The sequence below is a fragment of the Alosa pseudoharengus genome, unplaced genomic scaffold (genome assembly GCF_046254945.1).
Source record: "Alosa pseudoharengus isolate Yale_2024_CS ecotype anadromous, Long Island Sound unplaced genomic scaffold, YU_APseudo_1.1 YU_APseudo_1.1_scf_2, whole genome shotgun sequence".
NCBI lineage: Eukaryota > Metazoa > Chordata > Actinopteri > Clupeiformes > Clupeidae > Alosa > Alosa pseudoharengus.
In genome coordinates, this window is record NW_027468663.1 from 30094290 (window position 1) to 30110969 (window position 16680).

At 44.4% G+C, this 16680-nt stretch overlaps 2 protein-coding genes across 3 annotated transcripts in view; both read right to left on the bottom strand.

Annotated features, from left to right (window-relative positions):
* Positions 1-1046: 1046 nt before the first annotated feature.
* On the bottom strand, positions 1047-6089 carry znf622 (zinc finger protein 622). 2 transcript variants are annotated; one of them, XM_076294446.1, is made up of 7 exons: positions 6030-6089; positions 4830-5390; positions 4244-4519; positions 3791-3953; positions 3268-3383; positions 2002-2145; positions 1047-1822 (listed from the first exon to the last, which is right to left on the bottom strand). In XM_076294446.1, exons 2-7 carry the CDS (start codon positions 5377-5379, stop codon positions 1689-1691), a joined length of 1383 nt encoding a protein of 460 aa, XP_076150561.1. In that variant the 5' UTR covers positions 5380-5390; positions 6030-6089; the 3' UTR covers positions 1047-1688. The 2 variants fall into 2 exon arrangements, with proteins under 2 accessions (XP_076150561.1, XP_076150562.1); XM_076294447.1 differs by having other exon boundaries at positions 4830-5393; positions 6030-6082.
* A 5630-nt stretch (positions 6090-11719) lies between these two features.
* LOC143134242 (single-stranded DNA-binding protein 3) overlaps positions 11720-16680 on the bottom strand; it is a 49924-nt gene continuing 44963 nt past the window's right edge. The window contains exons 9-18 of the mRNA XM_076294448.1: positions 16261-16328; positions 15520-15584; positions 15214-15259; positions 14982-15017; positions 14364-14418; positions 14035-14105; positions 13066-13144; positions 12797-12825; positions 12460-12561; positions 11720-11886 (exon numbers count right to left, since the gene is read on the bottom strand). Coding sequence (XP_076150563.1) covers positions 11857-11886; positions 12460-12561; positions 12797-12825; positions 13066-13144; positions 14035-14105; positions 14364-14418; positions 14982-15017; positions 15214-15259; positions 15520-15584; positions 16261-16328 — 581 coding nt within the window. The 3' untranslated portion in view covers positions 11720-11856. The remainder of the gene's footprint in view (positions 11887-12459; positions 12562-12796; positions 12826-13065; positions 13145-14034; positions 14106-14363; positions 14419-14981; positions 15018-15213; positions 15260-15519; positions 15585-16260; positions 16329-16680) is intronic.

Sequence of the window (16680 nt, forward strand, 5' to 3'; positions counted from 1 at the left end):
TGAGCCGAACTGAAAATGATAATGATAAAACATATGTATTCAATATTTGAAGAAATATATGATAAAACAGATGAAAAGGTATCCAGCAGTAGCTGATCAGTAAACACATAGGCAGCATGGGTTTATCAAATAAAGATAGATTTATCAGAAACTATAAATAATGTCACTAAATTTACAATCTATTTTAAGTAAGCAATCATTAAACTTACGGACGATGCTTTTCGAGGGCTTAAACATATAGGATGTAGAAAGATGATATTTCACTAAATAACTCAAAAATGTGCTGCTGCTTATCAAGATGGTTGTCCTGGTTGCTATGGCTGTCATAGCAACAACTGCACCTCAGAAAGAACCACTAGATGGCACTAAACTGCCTATACTAACTAAAATTGCCAGAGGCAGAACATATACCGGTAGCTTGCATTTCAGTGACTTAACAGTATCATTCTTGGAAGCCTGTCACTGGCATTATTTAAGCAATATGGTATAAGTGGGTTAGTAAAGAATATACCCGTAGCTGTGATTCATCCAGAGGCACAATGCTGGGGATTGAGTGCTTCAGGTAATCATGTATGTACAGGTATGTGAAAACACATCAGTCTCTTGCATAGAATGCAAATGAGGTGTGTTCTGTGTCACATTGAAAAAGATGGGCCACAATCCAAATAGTAATCACCTTCTGCCTTTTTATCTATCAGAATGATCACCCTACAGGAACTAAAACACAAGCAAAATTCCAACATTCACATATTTTTAATATTCAGCCACTATTTTTAGATTGTACATAATGTCTACTATAGCCTTATTCATTAGGCCAGAGAGGTATACACCAATAATCTATTATGACCACTGACAGGTGAAGTGAAAAAAACAGATATTTTGTTACATTAGCACCTGTCAGTGGGTGGGATATATTCGGCAGCAAGTAACATTTTGTCCTCAAATTGCAGTGGTCAGTGGTCTACGGAAGGAAAAATGGTGAATGTATGTATGTACATCTGATTCTAGTGAAGTATTGATTGAAATGATAAAAGTTAACACAAATGGGAGATCAAAAACTAACTGTGCTGAACTTTATTTGTTTAGTCTGTACATATTTGTTACAGAAATATCTTACACAATAGAAATCATAAGCTGTTATTTTGTCACACAATTACAAATGTCTGTGGTCCATGTAAAATCAAGACTCTCTTATAATTAGTTATTTCACACTATAATCAGTAAAGCGCTTATTATTCTTATGAAGAGGTTTACCTGCTGATCAGAAGAAATGGATAGTCTAGTATGAGTAGTAACATCTCCTAGAAGCAATCCATAGTCATAGTTGACTGTTTAGGGATAGAACATCAGTAAGCATTTCAACAGGTTTTCAGGAGGTATAAAACAAAGCAAAATTAGTGCCATGTTGAGCCTAAAGCCTGAAGCATGCTCAAATTTGGCAAACAAATCGCCAGGCGTTCACCTCTGTTGCCAAATCTGAATGTGCCTCAGGCTTTAGGCTCGACATACCACTAATTTCACTTTGTAGTACAGCCCTTAGGCCCCATCACACGGACACACAGGAACCAACTGCTGAACTGCCACAGGGCTGCGTTGCTGAGCACTAGAGGATGTAGAGGAGAGGGCTTTCCTGCAGGACCTCTTTGCAGAGAGGCCAGCAGGTGTGGTGGCTGGGTGGAGTGGGTCATTTAAAACATGACTGAAGATCTGAAGTGGGCCTGTTTGACGGTGTTGTTGTTCATGCCCATCTTCAGCTGCCACTTCGACTTCATCCTCTGCACATACTGCATGTCCTTCTGCTGCCGCAGCGAACCCAGTTTACCTGAGACACAAGAAGCACATAGACCTGAATTAAAAACAAGGCAAAGCTAAACCCAGAGTGAAACATACACATCCCATGGTTAAATTAAATGCAGAGTCTGAATAAGTAGCACATATACTGAAACAAATTGGAGGCCCAGCAGAATAACATGCAATAGCAATAACACATGGCTCCATTACCTGCATCTCCTCCCCAGCCAAGGGCTCGGTACTGCCTGAGAACCCGGCCCACGGCATTCTGGTTATGCGCCAGAACCACAGCTCTCTGGTTGCCAAACTTCTGCTTGTAGTAACGCATCAGGGAGCGGTGTCCTATCTTGGCACCTGGTAACAAAGCCACAAATATGAGCCACCTAATTTATGATGCAGTGATTATGTAAACAGAACAACATGCATGTCTCTTAACAGGTATAGGTATGCTGCTTACAAACCCTTCCTCCCCAGCTGTCCAAATACAATTTTCAGTTTAAAGGTATCAATACCATTTTCATTTTAAAGGTATCCAATGCAGGTTCAAGGGTTTGATATGCTACTGGGCTCCCCCTCCACAGTACTATTGTAAAGCAGAAGAGCTTGATCAGCTGGAGACTTCGCTCACTGTCATGCACAACTGACATAGAGAGATAGACTTCTCTGCATAGTTTGTCTGCCTCTTCACCTTCTCCATGTTTGTGTATGTACTGTCCACTAGTCTTCTACTCCCACACTAGTATCTTAAACCTCAGTCTATACTGATATTGCACTATCCCACCCTTTCAACTGTATATTGCATCTTGCTTGTGTCTGTTGAGGGGTCCACGACCATGGCACCCTTGACAGGGACAACAAGGAAGCGGTCATCCTCAGCTGTATTTGTATATTACTTTTTCTGCTGTACGTGCACGTTGTGTGTGTCTGTATGCTACTGAGACCTTGAATTTCCCCTTGGGGATCAATAAAGTATCTATCTATCTATCCTACAGTTGCAAAGTGTTTGTATTTTACACAACTGGGGTAAATACGACTCATGGCTTGCACCTTCCCCCTGGACACAGTATGTGTGGATTTGTTTACATACAGAAAAGATCATCTCCGAAGAGCTTTGTCAACTGTCAAGGAAATCTTACACAATTTCATAGTAGGCTACTGCACAATTGCCGGAAAGCAATGTGTGATTCTCCTGGTTGGGGGAGTGCCTGTTTATAACGCTGGTTCTTCATAGATGGGTAGGCTACTGATGGGAAGGTGCACCCTTCTCCCTACTACAAGTTAGTTTACCATCAAAATGACCTCAAAGCTGTTATATTAAGGTGAAAAACTGGCATGCCTTTAAGGGATATCCCATTTTGCAGGGAAAGATTTCAACCACTAGTCTCTCTAGTCTTTCAGTCATTTCAATTATTGAACGAAGGTTCAGCTCCACTTCCAGGAAGAAGTGGAACTGAGTGCAGAAGAGTGAATGTGTACCTGAGGGTAGCGTGAGCTCCAGAGTGTCGTCGTCAAACTCCACGTTCTTGTCATCAGGCAACTCCCCATCCCTCATCTCTACGTCATCGCCATCTTTAGCATCAGGATAGCTACTCCTGTGACATTCACATAGGAACACCGCACCACAATCAGGACTGTTTGTACACTAAGATATAAACTCTTACTTATGAAGTCAAAGTCAAAGGTATGATGTTGCAATACCACTCAATTTAATTAGTGATGGCTGACCAGAAATAAAAAATGTAAAGGAAGAGTTATGTCTCTCTCTCTCTCTCATGTCACTCCCTCAATAAAATCTTCAATGCAACACCAGAAATCAGCAAAAGAGAGGAATCATTTGAGTGCAGTTCAGTTACTCTTCCTCAGCTGAGGAAGTGAGCTGTGTTGGCAATAACAATGCTTATCATTTCTTCATGTACCCAATACCCATTCACTGACTGAGCTTGACACCACCAGTGCGCTACTTCCTCGACTTTGACACGCACTCTACGCCGCTCAGTACCTGAAATCATAGAAGTCTGCAAACTCCAGCGCAGCGTCTCCGTCTGTGAATAGTTTGCAGTGGCTCTTATCCACCATGTGGGCCTGCACCGCCTCCGCAGAGTAGAATGACCGGCCCTTCTCATTACACCACAGACACACGTTCCCGACTCCCACCTTCTCTCCTGGAAACACACACACACACACACATACCAGGAGGTCACAGAGACACCTCAGAGGATGAATTTAACAATTGCTATTAGTAATCCCGTTTAACAGGCATCCTACTGTATAGAGACTTTAATAGATGTGTTCCATTCTCTATTGGTAGTCTGTCATTCACGTCACATAAAGAGTAAAACACATCAGTGTTATTTTCATATGACAGTCTGCTAATTGAGGGTTAGAAGAAACTCCCCAGAAACCACCAAGGACTGAGGCAGCCTCCCTACCCAGACTGAGCCAGCCTACCTACCCAGGTAAGTAATAAGTCCCCGCAGGTTCACTAGGTACTCCACATCGGGCAGGAAGAAGCTGTGCACTTTAGTCATGTGGGCCACGTTCCTGCTGATAGAGCGCGAGTGATGCTTGCAGAACAGGCAATCTGTGACTGGAATGGACCCAGGGATAGGCTCAGGCTTCTCTGACAAACCCTCCTCCATCTCCTCTTCTGCCTCCTCTTCATCATCAGCTTCCATCTCTTCTTCGTCGTCGTCGTCATCATCACCACCGTCAACATCCTCCCACTCCTCTGCAGGTAGAAGGGAAATTCAGTATGCAAACATAACTCTGACAGCATACAGGTATGTGGTGCAAAGCTGTGCTACAAAGTCAGGTTATCAAAACTTAAGCTTCAATTATTAAGACACATTATACAAAGCACCCAGAAGTAAGTTAAACATACTCTGATTATCATATATATATATGATATATCTGATTATTCTGATATATATCAGCATGTATGTGTACTGCTTGGTGTTGACAGTAATGCTTAGTACTGCTGTGCCTATTAACCATATATAGTTTGGGGATGAAAACCGATCCCACTATGCTCTTCATACCTTCCTCATCTTCTTCGTCTTCTCCCGCTATCTTCTTTGCCTGCTGTTCAAACCACTGTAGCCGTGGGGGTTTGTCTGGACGCAATCGGTCCTTCTTCTCGGTAGACGTGGCTTCAGTGGGTGTATGTTTCTGTTGCTCCTTCAGCGCTTGCTGCAGCGCCTCGTTTTGGGCATTTTTATCCAGCTCCGCTCCCTTTTCTAGGTTCTTCTCGTTCATCCGCTGGACAGTTGCCTGAGCAGCAGCCAGCGCCCGTTTTTCGGCCTGCAGATGTTTATTGGATTGAAGGTGGTTGGTGTACGCATTAGCGCTGTTGAAGTGTTTGTTGCAGGTGGCGCACATCTGCCCACTGCCGTGATCTAACTGATGCTGTTGTTGCTCGGCTGCTGCCCTCTGTGCCATCACGCGCTCCTGGAAGTTCTCGGCGGTGACAGGGGGCATGTCGGCCACTTTGCGCTTCAGATTGTACCGGTGCCAGTCGGTCTTGTAGTGCGCCCGCTGCACATCACCATCGGTAAAAGCCACCCGACAGCTTATACAAGTGTATGACATGGTTGCCTTGCCTGCTGGGAGGGGAGAGTGTGTAAGTAAAGACTTGGTAAACTACAATGACGTTACTTTTATGGTAACGTAACGAAGTAATACAAGTTAATACGATCCACTTCACGATCGTTAACGTCACACCGTCGAAGTAGTCAAACCATTAAGAGGGCTTCTCTTTGGTCAATCGCTGTCCACCAGTCTGTCTAACCCTATCCATCTAATAAATATACAACAGCCATTAACACCGCCAAAAATACTCGTAAACCTGACTGTTATTAACATGTTCTATTAACGGATGTTCGATTAAGAACAACGGCAAGATCAGCAAAACGTTCCCTTCCTAAAGAAAGTTAGGATAACCTCATAGTAGTCTGATGATATGGTAACGTGTTCTCCATTGTGCGTCTTAAAATCATTTAATACATCACATCTCGCTGTGGAAATATACGCAAGTCTACAGAGTTGTCAAGACTACACACAAGGGATGCGTTATAAAACCAATTAGCCAGCTAGCTGCTATCGAGCCAGTCAACTGTTGTGGTATCAAGGAAATGTTTGGTCATGTATCGTCTATTATTTATGTATTTGACAAGGTCTGCAATAAGCAATGCCGTGAGAGATATCCTAAATGTATCAAGAAAAATATATGTCACACTTACCAACAGCAAAGTACGTAGCAAAACAACTGGCCAACACGAGGGGAGTGACGTTATGCAATGACCTTTGACTGGGTGCTATGTCAAAATGCTTATGGACATGCTACAGTGCCACTCAGTGGATCGGAAGGTTTCCTACAACTCCCCTCTTTATTGTCATAATGTTATTAATTTCAAGTATAACTGCATTTCACTACATTTATATTTAAACCAGCATACAAAACATTTCAGATTAAAATGTCCATATCAATGAAATTACCTTTTCTGTGTATTTAATAAAAACGCAACTGCACGTTATTCAGAATAATTCAGTGTCTCAGGACATGTCTCATCTTTTTCTCATCACTATTATTCAAACCTCAGTCTACTTTGAGTGTTTTCCATCAAACAAAATGTTATGCATTTTGAGATGATCATTAAGGACACATCAATCTCTCATGAAAAGTGTTAACATCTACCAACTAGCATATCCTGCCTCATGCCAGTGTGCCATTAAGCATCTCTTCAGAGGATGAGTCATCCGAACCTTGGTGAATCAGTCAACACCATTACGACATGCTGCTGGCGTTGCTTTGTCACAATTAATCGTGGCCTGAGGGTCACCGTTTCACTACATTAATTAATATGCACAAACAAACTTTCCTGGAGAGGAGACTGCCACTGCGATTCACCACTTGCACACATCTTAGCCCCCTCCTCACAAGGGTACATTTCCCACTGACTGAGTCACCAAGCGAAGCGAGCTGCAAGTTTCTGCCAGCATGATTGATGTTGTGCACAGGTCCCCATAGGGGAACAGAGATGGGATGAAACCAGAGATCTGCACCACCAAGGAGCTCTCAGGCACAGTCTAGCAGTGGCATTACTGGGGTCCCACCAAGGAGCTCTCAGGCACAGTCTAGCAGTGGCATTACTGGGGTTCCACAAGGAGCTCTCAGGCACAGTCTAGCAGTGGCATTACTGGGGTCCCACCAAGGAGCTCTCAGGCACAGTCTAGCAGTGGCATTACTGGGGTTCCACAAGGAGCTCTCAGGCACAGTCTAGCAGTGGCATTACTGGGGTCCCACCAAGGAGCTCTCAGGCAGTCTAGTGGCATTACTGGGGTCCATGATGCTGCACTACAGCGCAACCAGTGCCAACTGTTCCATCTTCTGAATCATTTACTGAATTTCAAACTTCATATTTGTGTTTAAAGCAAACAGTTGTTCTGTAATATTGTGTATTCTACATTTCCACTGTCAACTGCAAGGCTAAAAATCTATTGAAACACATCACAGTCTAGTTATGTAATGCAGATGATGTACAGTGACATAACTTAAGTTTTCTAAGAACATGATGATAAAACAGGACATTTTGGTAAAAGGAGTTATGTTTTTTTATTAGTCCATAATTTGTATCTACAATGAAGGGACACAAGCAAAAATAACCGACGACTCCATGAAAAAAAATGAAATAAAACAAAAACAATTACATTTATTATTGATGCAGTTTTTCCATCTCTTTTTTTTCTTCTTAATAAGCATTTTTTTTTCAGTCTAAAGAAACTTTACAATATAAAGGAACATACAAAGGACTGTTTATTTACTACACAAGACACTCAAGTCCCTAAGACAAGGATCCAAACTACCCTAACATGAAATACAAAGCAAACTGCCGTGAGACTGCTTCATACTCTCAATACTGCTTATTGTCGGAAAGAACAATGAACGGTGCAGGAGAAATCATCTATGTCAGCCTCCTCCATCACCAAATCCCACCCCCACACATACCACCTCACCCCATCCCACCCCGAGCTCTTCCTAATGTTACAGTATTGTACAGCATCACAAGAGAAACACAGAGATGGCCAACAGTGTGACTGTTTTACATGTAGGACTGGGGGAAGGGCGGAGACTGAAATCTATACAACAGTATCTCAAGATAACATTGAGGAGAAACAGTCCCTCTTTTTCTTACTACTTTTTAATTTTTTTTATTTAGAATGAGGTTTATTTTTTCTTCTTTTTTTGTCCATTTTTTATTTTAAATAGATAAAAATCCTTCATAGTAAAGTCTGCAATGTGTGGTCCCTTACTGGTTTAAAGAGACGATGTCCTGTTTGCCCATGCACATCAACACCACTTTCTGTTGCCTGTTTACAGTGTTCCTATTGTGGTCAAGCAGAAAGCATCCAGTCCCACAGTGAGTGTAAATCAAACACTTAATTCCTCTACCCTGATTTACATCCCAGTCTGAATCGGGTTTGACACTGCTTCAGATTCATAGTGTAAATAGACTAGTTCTACCATTATCAGGATTGGATTTAAATTTCAGACATTCAGGCACACTGAATTACGGATTCCTGCTTGCCCTGAGCCCACAATCTTTTTATTGCCCCCACCCGCTTATACTCTACCATAGCACAACAACAACTCGTCCAACCTGGAGTAGGGGAGGAGAGCACACCGTCTCTTTAAATGGAAATATGGTTACTTCTTTGTACACCTTTCAGCGAGATTTGAATCTATTGGTAGTGACTGAAATATCAAAACATGTCAATGATATCAAAATGCATTGTACATTATTTACAGAAAAAAGGAAACAAATTGACAAAAACGCATGTTTGTGTGTTTGTGTGTTTGTGTGTGTGTGCGCATGTATAAGGGGGTTTGAGGTTGAGATGAAATTTAAGGTTCAGATTGGGATCCTCTCCGTGTGTGTGTGTGTGTGTGTGTGTGGTGCAAAATAGCACCAAGGGCCAATCTCATTGCCAACTGGACATGCAAGGCTGCATGAAATGATGTATTGCATGTGGTGCAATAAAGGCCCAGCCACTTCCAACTGGCTGTTCGCCACCTCCACATCAAAATTATAATGAAAACGAAAACAAACAAAAAAACACAAACACACGCTTTACTTAAATACACAGCAACAAACACTAAAACAGGAGCAAAAATGATCAGAAGTAGAGAATGCCAAAACAGGACAGGAGTATAGTCCAGTCATGTCAATGCCAAAGGTTGATAGGGCCAAAAGAGACCAATCATTTTGCATTTGTAGAGAAAAGGTGCTGATAAGATCTCGAGGGTGATTGGAGATCTTGGAGGATCTTGGGAGGGGTGGATGGGAGTTCGGGTGGCGGTGTCAATTTGGGGGGGCCCAAGGCTGGGTTCCAGATCTGGACAGGTAGGTTCTTCTGCTTGAGCTGAAGGTTCTGGTTCCCCTTAAACTGAGACAGAGCCAGCTTTATAGAGTACATGAGTGTGCCACGCAGGTCAGTCATCAGCACTCTCTCTGTCTGCTACCAACTGGCCAGCCATGTGTCTCTCACCACAGTACCATCCACACAGAGAGTCTGTCCGTCAGTAAAATCAAAATTCAAAACAGTACTGGAGGGACACAGCCGGCCTGAGAAACAGAGACCATAGAGAGGACCTCCTGCATCTCTAGTGGTCCTCGGAAAAGCTTGCATGACGGCAGCTTCCATCCCAATGATTCAAAGACAGACAGCACGACGTGTAAGCTGGCATTACCTTAAGTATTTACAAGCAGGAGAGGCAGTGATGTTTTTTTTTCCGTCTTTTCTTTCCTTTTTCGTTGACAATGTTGATTTCTCTGGAAAAACAAAGTTCTTTTTCAGAGCTCTTGGGAAATTTAGCCTCCCATGGATGTGGTCAGCCGTTTTCTTTTAATAACTTATTTTCAGGCACTCAAAAATTGGAGCAAACAGTACCTTGACTACCTAAGCAAAACAATGAACCAGACAGTAATTTATATAAAAAAACAAACACATTGAGGGTTAAGGACATTAATCTAAGTCCAGCTGAGGTTTGATTGGTCATCCAACCTCATGATCACTAGAGCTGCGACCATAGACTGAGCATGTCCTCTGCACTATCCCTGGTGAGACCACGTCTGTCTTTGGAAAAACCTTTCCCAGATCCTCTCTGTCTGAAACCATACTGAAGACTGAGCCTACGAGATCTTGATACTGGTGTGAATCTTTCAGAGGTATATCAGAAGTGAGATATTTACATTATGTACTCTTACGTCCTGATGGGTAAACAGGCTGCAGAACACACATACACACACAAAGACAACAACTTTATGATAAAGAGAATACAACAAAACAAATTGTACATCATGCTCTGAATGGCGGGGGACAACTGAACGACATCTGCCTTCCTCTAAAAACTGGAGTCTAAAAAAAGATAAACAGTACCATTAAAAAATGTCTTACACTTGCTTTTAGATGGGGGGCCTTCCTTGTTTATATTTCACATGGGTGTCGCAGTGTATGTGAAAGTCTGTGTGTGTACACATGAGTGTTTTTTTTATGTTTTTATGGGCTTCAGGGCAGAGGTAATCTGCACACAAAGGAGAGGTAAACATTGATGCAGGCCATGTGGCTCTTGGAGGTGTCTATGCTGTTTAAAAGGGGGAAACCTCTGGCTTGTGATGCACATGAACACAGACAAACTGCTCCCAGCTCATCAATAAAGGGATGCTTTCACCCTCCAAATGAAACTCACGTCTGCTGAAGATGCCGCTTGGGGGCTCACAGTCTCGCTGAATTAAACTGGTTGGGTGAGAATAAATGGCAGGTAGCACAGGTAATTCGGACTAAATATCTGGCAGAGACAATAAAACGATGCCTAAACGTCTGTCACCGTGACAACTGCAGTTGTGCATCATGAGTGTGTGCTTGTGTCTGGTCATTGTCATGGTTGCTTAGCTATGTCATGCCCATCAAAGGGAAATGGGTTGGGGGGGGGTCTAATAATCATTATAACAATATTAATAAAAAATAAAATAATATTCATAATACAATACATACACAGTATAATGAAAAATGTGTCATTGCCAAACAACTTCTTTAAAAAATGTACACAATAAAATGGGAGGGGGTGGTGTTAAGTTCAGACATCTTCCTCCCCCTTCTGTGTTGAACTACTGCATCCAGAGGGTCATACAAAATAAGAAAAAAAGAAAAAAAAAAACTAAAAATCAAACTACAAAAAAAATTACAAAGTGAAGAAATGCAGACTGAAGCAAACAACAAAAAATAACACAATGAAAGCTGGGCAGTCTGGCATTGGTTGGACATGCTGTGCTGAAGACTCCTGTCTGGTCACCTCCCTCCATCTCTCCTCCACAGTCTCTCTCTCTCTCTCTCTCTCTCTCCTCCACAGTCTCTCTCTCTCTCTCTCTCTCCTCCACAGTCTCTCTCTCTCTCTCTCTCTCTCCTTCCAGGCCTTACAGTCCTGGGCCCGTGAGGAATGTGGAGATGCTGGGCGAGTGGTCCGAGTGGAGGCTCTTCCGGTGGCTCTGTCGCTGCTTCCTCATGCCACCACTGCTGCCACCTGTCCCCACACCCATGCAGCTGCCGCCGCCGCCGCCGCCGATGCCACCAGCTCCCATGGTGCACACGGTGGGCAGCGAGGGCAGGCCCAGGGACTGTGCTCCAGGTCCGTGCTCCATGGGCCTCCCAGGGGACTGAGCGCAGCAGCCAAAGTTCCACCGAGCGGGCAGGGGGGGGGGGGGGTAGGTGGGCAGAAGGGGGTGTGTGGAGTGTGCGGCCAGTGGAGAGGTGTGTGAGGTTTTTAAGGAGTCGGCGAGGTTGGAGAGGTGTGTGAGGTTTTTAAGGAGTCGGCGAGGTTGGGGTTGAGGTTTTTTTTTGTTTTGTTTTTCGTTTGTAGAGCCAGGCATGGCGGGGTGAGTTGCAGAGGGGGAAGGGGGGCAGGATCAAAGGGGAACGGAGCCATTTCAGCGAAGGGGTTAAAAAAAAACAAAAAAAAAAACATAAAAACAAAGAAGAAATAAAAAAAAAATAAGAAAAGAAGAAAAAAAATCAGACACTCATCGTCATGTTGGGTGAATACTGAAAAGAGAGAGAAGGGGAGAGGGGGAGGGAGGGAGAGAGATGAGAGCGAGCACGCAACAGTGTGAAAACATTACACTAGGCCAGTTTCTGGTCCTCCCCAAACTACAGCAGAATGCAGAATTTAGTGCAAGTTGCTTTTCACACTTTTTTTTCCTCAGTTTTCCTTGGTTTTCATCTATATACATTGATGAATAGGGAGCTAATGCCATCGCAGAATGGCAGTCCAACAATGCTGGCTGCTGCATGTGTACATTTAAAGCAGAATTTCCACACAATTACAAGGGTCTCGCGCAAATATGGCTAAGCTTGAAGAGGGAGGGGGGCAAGGTTGATGGAGAAGGACGATACATCGGACAATCAACTGTAGACTGGCCTTTAGTTACTACTGAATGCTGGTTGGCTACGGCATGTTTGTGAGAATCAGTGTGGTCCATGCTGATTGGCTGTAGGTCCCACTGCTAGCAGCTGACTGGCTGGTGCAGTAGCATGGCTCCTGGGAGCAGCCATATGAATGGAGGGTTTCAGGAAGGGTTGGACTGGAGGGCGGGACTAGGGGCAGGCTCTACTCACACTTTCACTTTGGAAGGGGTTGAGGAAGTTGCCGCCCATCTCCCCGTCGTCACGCGGGGTGCCCGGAGGGTTGTTCATGCCCCCCATGTTGTTGGGAGAGTTCTGGAGATACAGAAAATAAACAGGATTTAGGACAGTTACATCTGTCATTGTTGTATCTACCAAATGAGTCATGTGAATAATACACTTCATTAATGGTACAGTTTAACACTGCTTGTCATTTTACATCATTACTGGTGGAGAGTGAATGTAACGCTATGACAGCTACAAGTCCTAATGTTGATTGGTTTGTGTCATTTGTCTATTTGGTTGTGTGCTCCCAGAGGTTTCTATGTACCTTTGGCAACCCATCCATATCTCCAGAGCCTGAGAGAGAGGAGAGAAGGACAGGTTAGAACAAGCCAGACACAGAACTAATTCAATAACTAATCAGACCCCCTCAAGTAATCTAGTAGGTTTGAAGGTGATTATACAAGAGGCTACACTCTTTGCCAGAGAGTGACCAGTTCCTATATGGATTATTAAAAGTTGTCCATTGACAACTGGAGTTTTCTGCTCTAAAACCCCTATGTATTCTCAGCTCAGGAGTGTGATAGTGGCACTCACCTAGCGATCCGTTCATATGGTGGGGCTCCATGGGGCCCATCCCTCCCATGGGACCATCAGGACCAGGGCCCATGGGGAACTGTGAGAGAGAAAGATGGAGGGAGGCAGGGGAGGGAGAGAATCAAATGGAGGAGAGAGAGAGAGAGGAAGGGATACAGGGGAGGGGAGAGCAGGGGTACAGTGTCTTAAATCATGTGAATTTCATGTACCCCCCCCCCCCCCCCCTTTGTATTGAGTATGAGTATTATGGTATTTTTTTGTCCTATGACTTCAGTGTACTGCTGTGGCAGTATGGCTGTGGTTATTTTCTTATAGCAGCAATAATACTTTTTGAATTTTAACCTGAGAGAGACAAAGCGAGGGAAACAGGAGTAGAGAAGGAAAGCGAGATACGTCAGGACACTTAACGAGCAGTCTCAGTGTGGTCACACAAAAGCGCTCGACCCAACGTGACTGTCAGCATTTCATGTTGACAAAGACCAGACAAGGGTCACAACACTGCCAGCTAAGCCTCTGGGCATGAAAAATTCACACGCACACTTAAGGGCTGAGCAGGGTGCCCGCGTTTGCTCTGTAATCAAGCCCTCCAGCAGGTGAGATCATCAGGAGAAGGTCACTGACTCCGAAGTGGACCATTACCTGCGGTGCTATTCATACACCACACAGGAAGCAAGACCCAGATAACGGTGACTTGAGTGAAGAGGTCAGTGGCAGGGCTGGCTTTCCAGCCTTTCTAGTCACAGGTCAATAGAGGCCTAGTAACTAATGAGTGGAGTAGAGATGAGGAGTGGGACTGAGAAGTGTCCGTAGTTCGGACATGAGCATGGACACTGGTGGACATTCGCGTCCGTACAGTATGTGGGATAAGACAGCTGATGGTATGGCGAGATGAAATCCATCAGTGTTCAGGAAGTGTTCGCAGTTTTGCAAACCTTTGGAAAAGGCAGATGAGCTATTGAGCCAACTTACGTTAGGTCTGTTGCCACCTGGACCGATAGGGTTCATCATCGTGTAGATGTTTTCACTTGAGTTTGTGGAGTCTGGAAGAAAAAAAGAAGAAGGAAAAAAAAACATGAATTATACTAGAGGAAGTTTCAAATCAGGTGTGAAACATGCACTTTAAACACAACAGGACCGTGGGAAATTCTGGAGCCTCCATCAGCCCTGACTAAGACCACATGCTATGTTGAATAGGTGAATAAAAGAGTTCTGTTTACCATTAGGGATATTAAAGTCTTTGAGAAACATGAGTGTCTTTTACAGAGCAATGAGGGGAAGAAACCAAACCAAACACACACCTCCTGGGCTGGGCATGATGGGAGTTCCTGGTGGACCCCCGCCTCCTGGAGGACCCTGTGAATGAAACACACACACACACACACACACACACACACACACACACACACACACACACACACACACACACACACACACACACACACACACACACACACACACACACACACACACACACACACACACACACACACACACACACACACACACACACACACACACACACACATAAATTCCTGTGTTGGGCTACTAATCCCACAGCCCGTTCCTCTTGTTCCCATTTAAACCCTGCAGAAGAACTACCTTAAACAAAGACACTGCATGCACAGGGGAACCATTAAAGGCAGCCTGACTAAAGCTGGGATATTTTACAGGCAATACCCCAGGGGTGTAGGCAAGAAGAAAATGGGAACTACTTGGGAGTTGAAGGGGGGGAAACATAGTGGAGGGGACCAGAAAAAAACATTTGCAAACTTTAATGTGTGTTTAGTTCTGCCCTTTGCGTTTGTACAGGAGCTGGGGGAACTGTAATGGTGGAGCAAGCAGCCAACAGTGTTGGCCCACATCCACTAGAGAGTGTGCAAGAGAGAGAACGAGAGAGAGAGAGTTTTGCTACTCACCACATAGTTGCCAGGAGAGGAGGAAGAATATGCTATCTGTAGAAAAATAAAGTTTCATGTCAGTAAATCTCTTTTATGAATATTAAACATTGTGCAGCACTGACAATATTAGCTCAAGACTTTGGGCAGCAGTGGAGAGTGGAGGAGTGAAAGTGTTGTTTCCCTGATAAAAGGTTTCAGGCCAGACAGCCAGCACTTTATTTATGTGTGCGTGTGTGCATTCAGAACTCACCGAATTAGCGTTTGGGTTGGGCCAAGGACCTCGGCCTCCAGGACCCCTGTCAGGAAGAGGGAGAGCAGAGTCAAGAGGGTGTTTGTGTGTGTGTGTGTGTGTGTGTGTGTGTGTGTGTGTGTGTGTGTGTGTGTGTTATTTTGGATTTCTGATCCAAAATAGGCTTGTCAAATGTTGCTTTGAATGTTGGATTAAAGCATCTAAGTTTGATTGAGAAACCATTTGCGCATACGGATATTTGCCTTTGTGCAACTGTGTGTGCACTTCTGTGTGTGTGTGTGTGTGTGTGTGTATGTGTGTGCTTACATGTTCATGCCGGGCATGCCTGGGCCTCCCAGGGAGTTGGGTGGAGGTCTCATCCCACCGTAGTTCTGCAGGGGAAACACCACAAGGCCACATGAGTTCATATGAAAAGTCAAAGGTCATGAAGCCATTCAGAGGTCCCTGTGCCCTCATGCCTTCTGGCAAAGCTGGGGACAGTATGTCAAGTGTGTGTGTGTGTGTGTGTGTGTGTGTGAATGAGCTAGAAAGGGAGATAAAACCAGGGAGCAGAGAGAGACGAGGACATCATGAGAAAGAACAGGAGGAAGAGAAAGAGAATGTGTACTTCTTCCTGGTAGGCTGAGAGCAAACGAGAGAGAGAGTGTGTGTGTGTGAGAGAGAGAGGGGGAGAGAGTATTGTGCATATGATTGCCTGAGCTGTATTTAGTGTAGCACTAAGCGCTGCTTTGTTGCACACACTCTTCCATTAGTCTAACAGATGCCTGAGCAGCTGGTGCGCAGCCCAGGATGACGCTCCCACTGTGGGGACAGATCAGGCAGACAGAGCAGAAGCAGCAGCAGCAGCACACACTGGAGCTGAACTGTGCAGGAGAGGCAGAGTTCCCTACACACATTTACCACAGAGGCTGAAAAGGTGTGTATCTGAGAAAAGCTTCTGGACGTTGCATTTGTAAGCAGAGGATTATGTTTTTTGTGTGTGTGTGTGTGTGTGTGTGTGTGTGTGTGTGTGTGTGTGTGTGTGTGTGTGTGTGTGTGTGTGCCTACCTGTGGGCCCATACCACCCATCCCTCTGGGAGGGTTCATTCGCATTGGGCCGCCCATGTTGGGGTGTCCTGATACAGAGAGAGAGAGAGAGAGAGAGAGAGAGAGAGAGAGAGAGAGAGAATGCCATTCATGTGTTGGATAAGAGCGTCTGCTAAATGACTAAAAGGTACATGTAAAAGAAGAATCACTGTACAAAGTCAAAAGGTAATTTTGGTCCTTTCCGTTAATCCAGCGTTTACGTTTACACTAATCCGACGTATACCGGTACATGCTTGTTCATGTTCACGCATGCTCACACTCCTAACACCACTCTAGTCATGCTGATAAAACCGCTGAACAACTTTCACTTTGAGACAGAGAGGCTGTCAGACAGCTGGTCGGGTTAACCCTTGAGGATAAGAAGCACTGGTCAGTGTTGCC

Bases quoted from the DNA above. Each gene is read 5' to 3' on its own strand.
- znf622 (XM_076294446.1), bottom strand. From the start codon at position 5,379: ATGTCATACACTTGTATAAGCTGTCGGGTGGCTTTTACCGATGGTGAT. The intron at 3,384-3,790 runs GTACTGAGCGGC...TGAATGTCACAG, and splicing joins GCAGACTTCTATGATTTCAG to GAGTAGCTATCCTGATGCTA. The intron at 1,823-2,001 runs GTAATGGAGCCA...CTTGTGTCTCAG, and splicing joins TGGCTGGGGAGGAGATGCAG to GTAAACTGGGTTCGCTGCGG.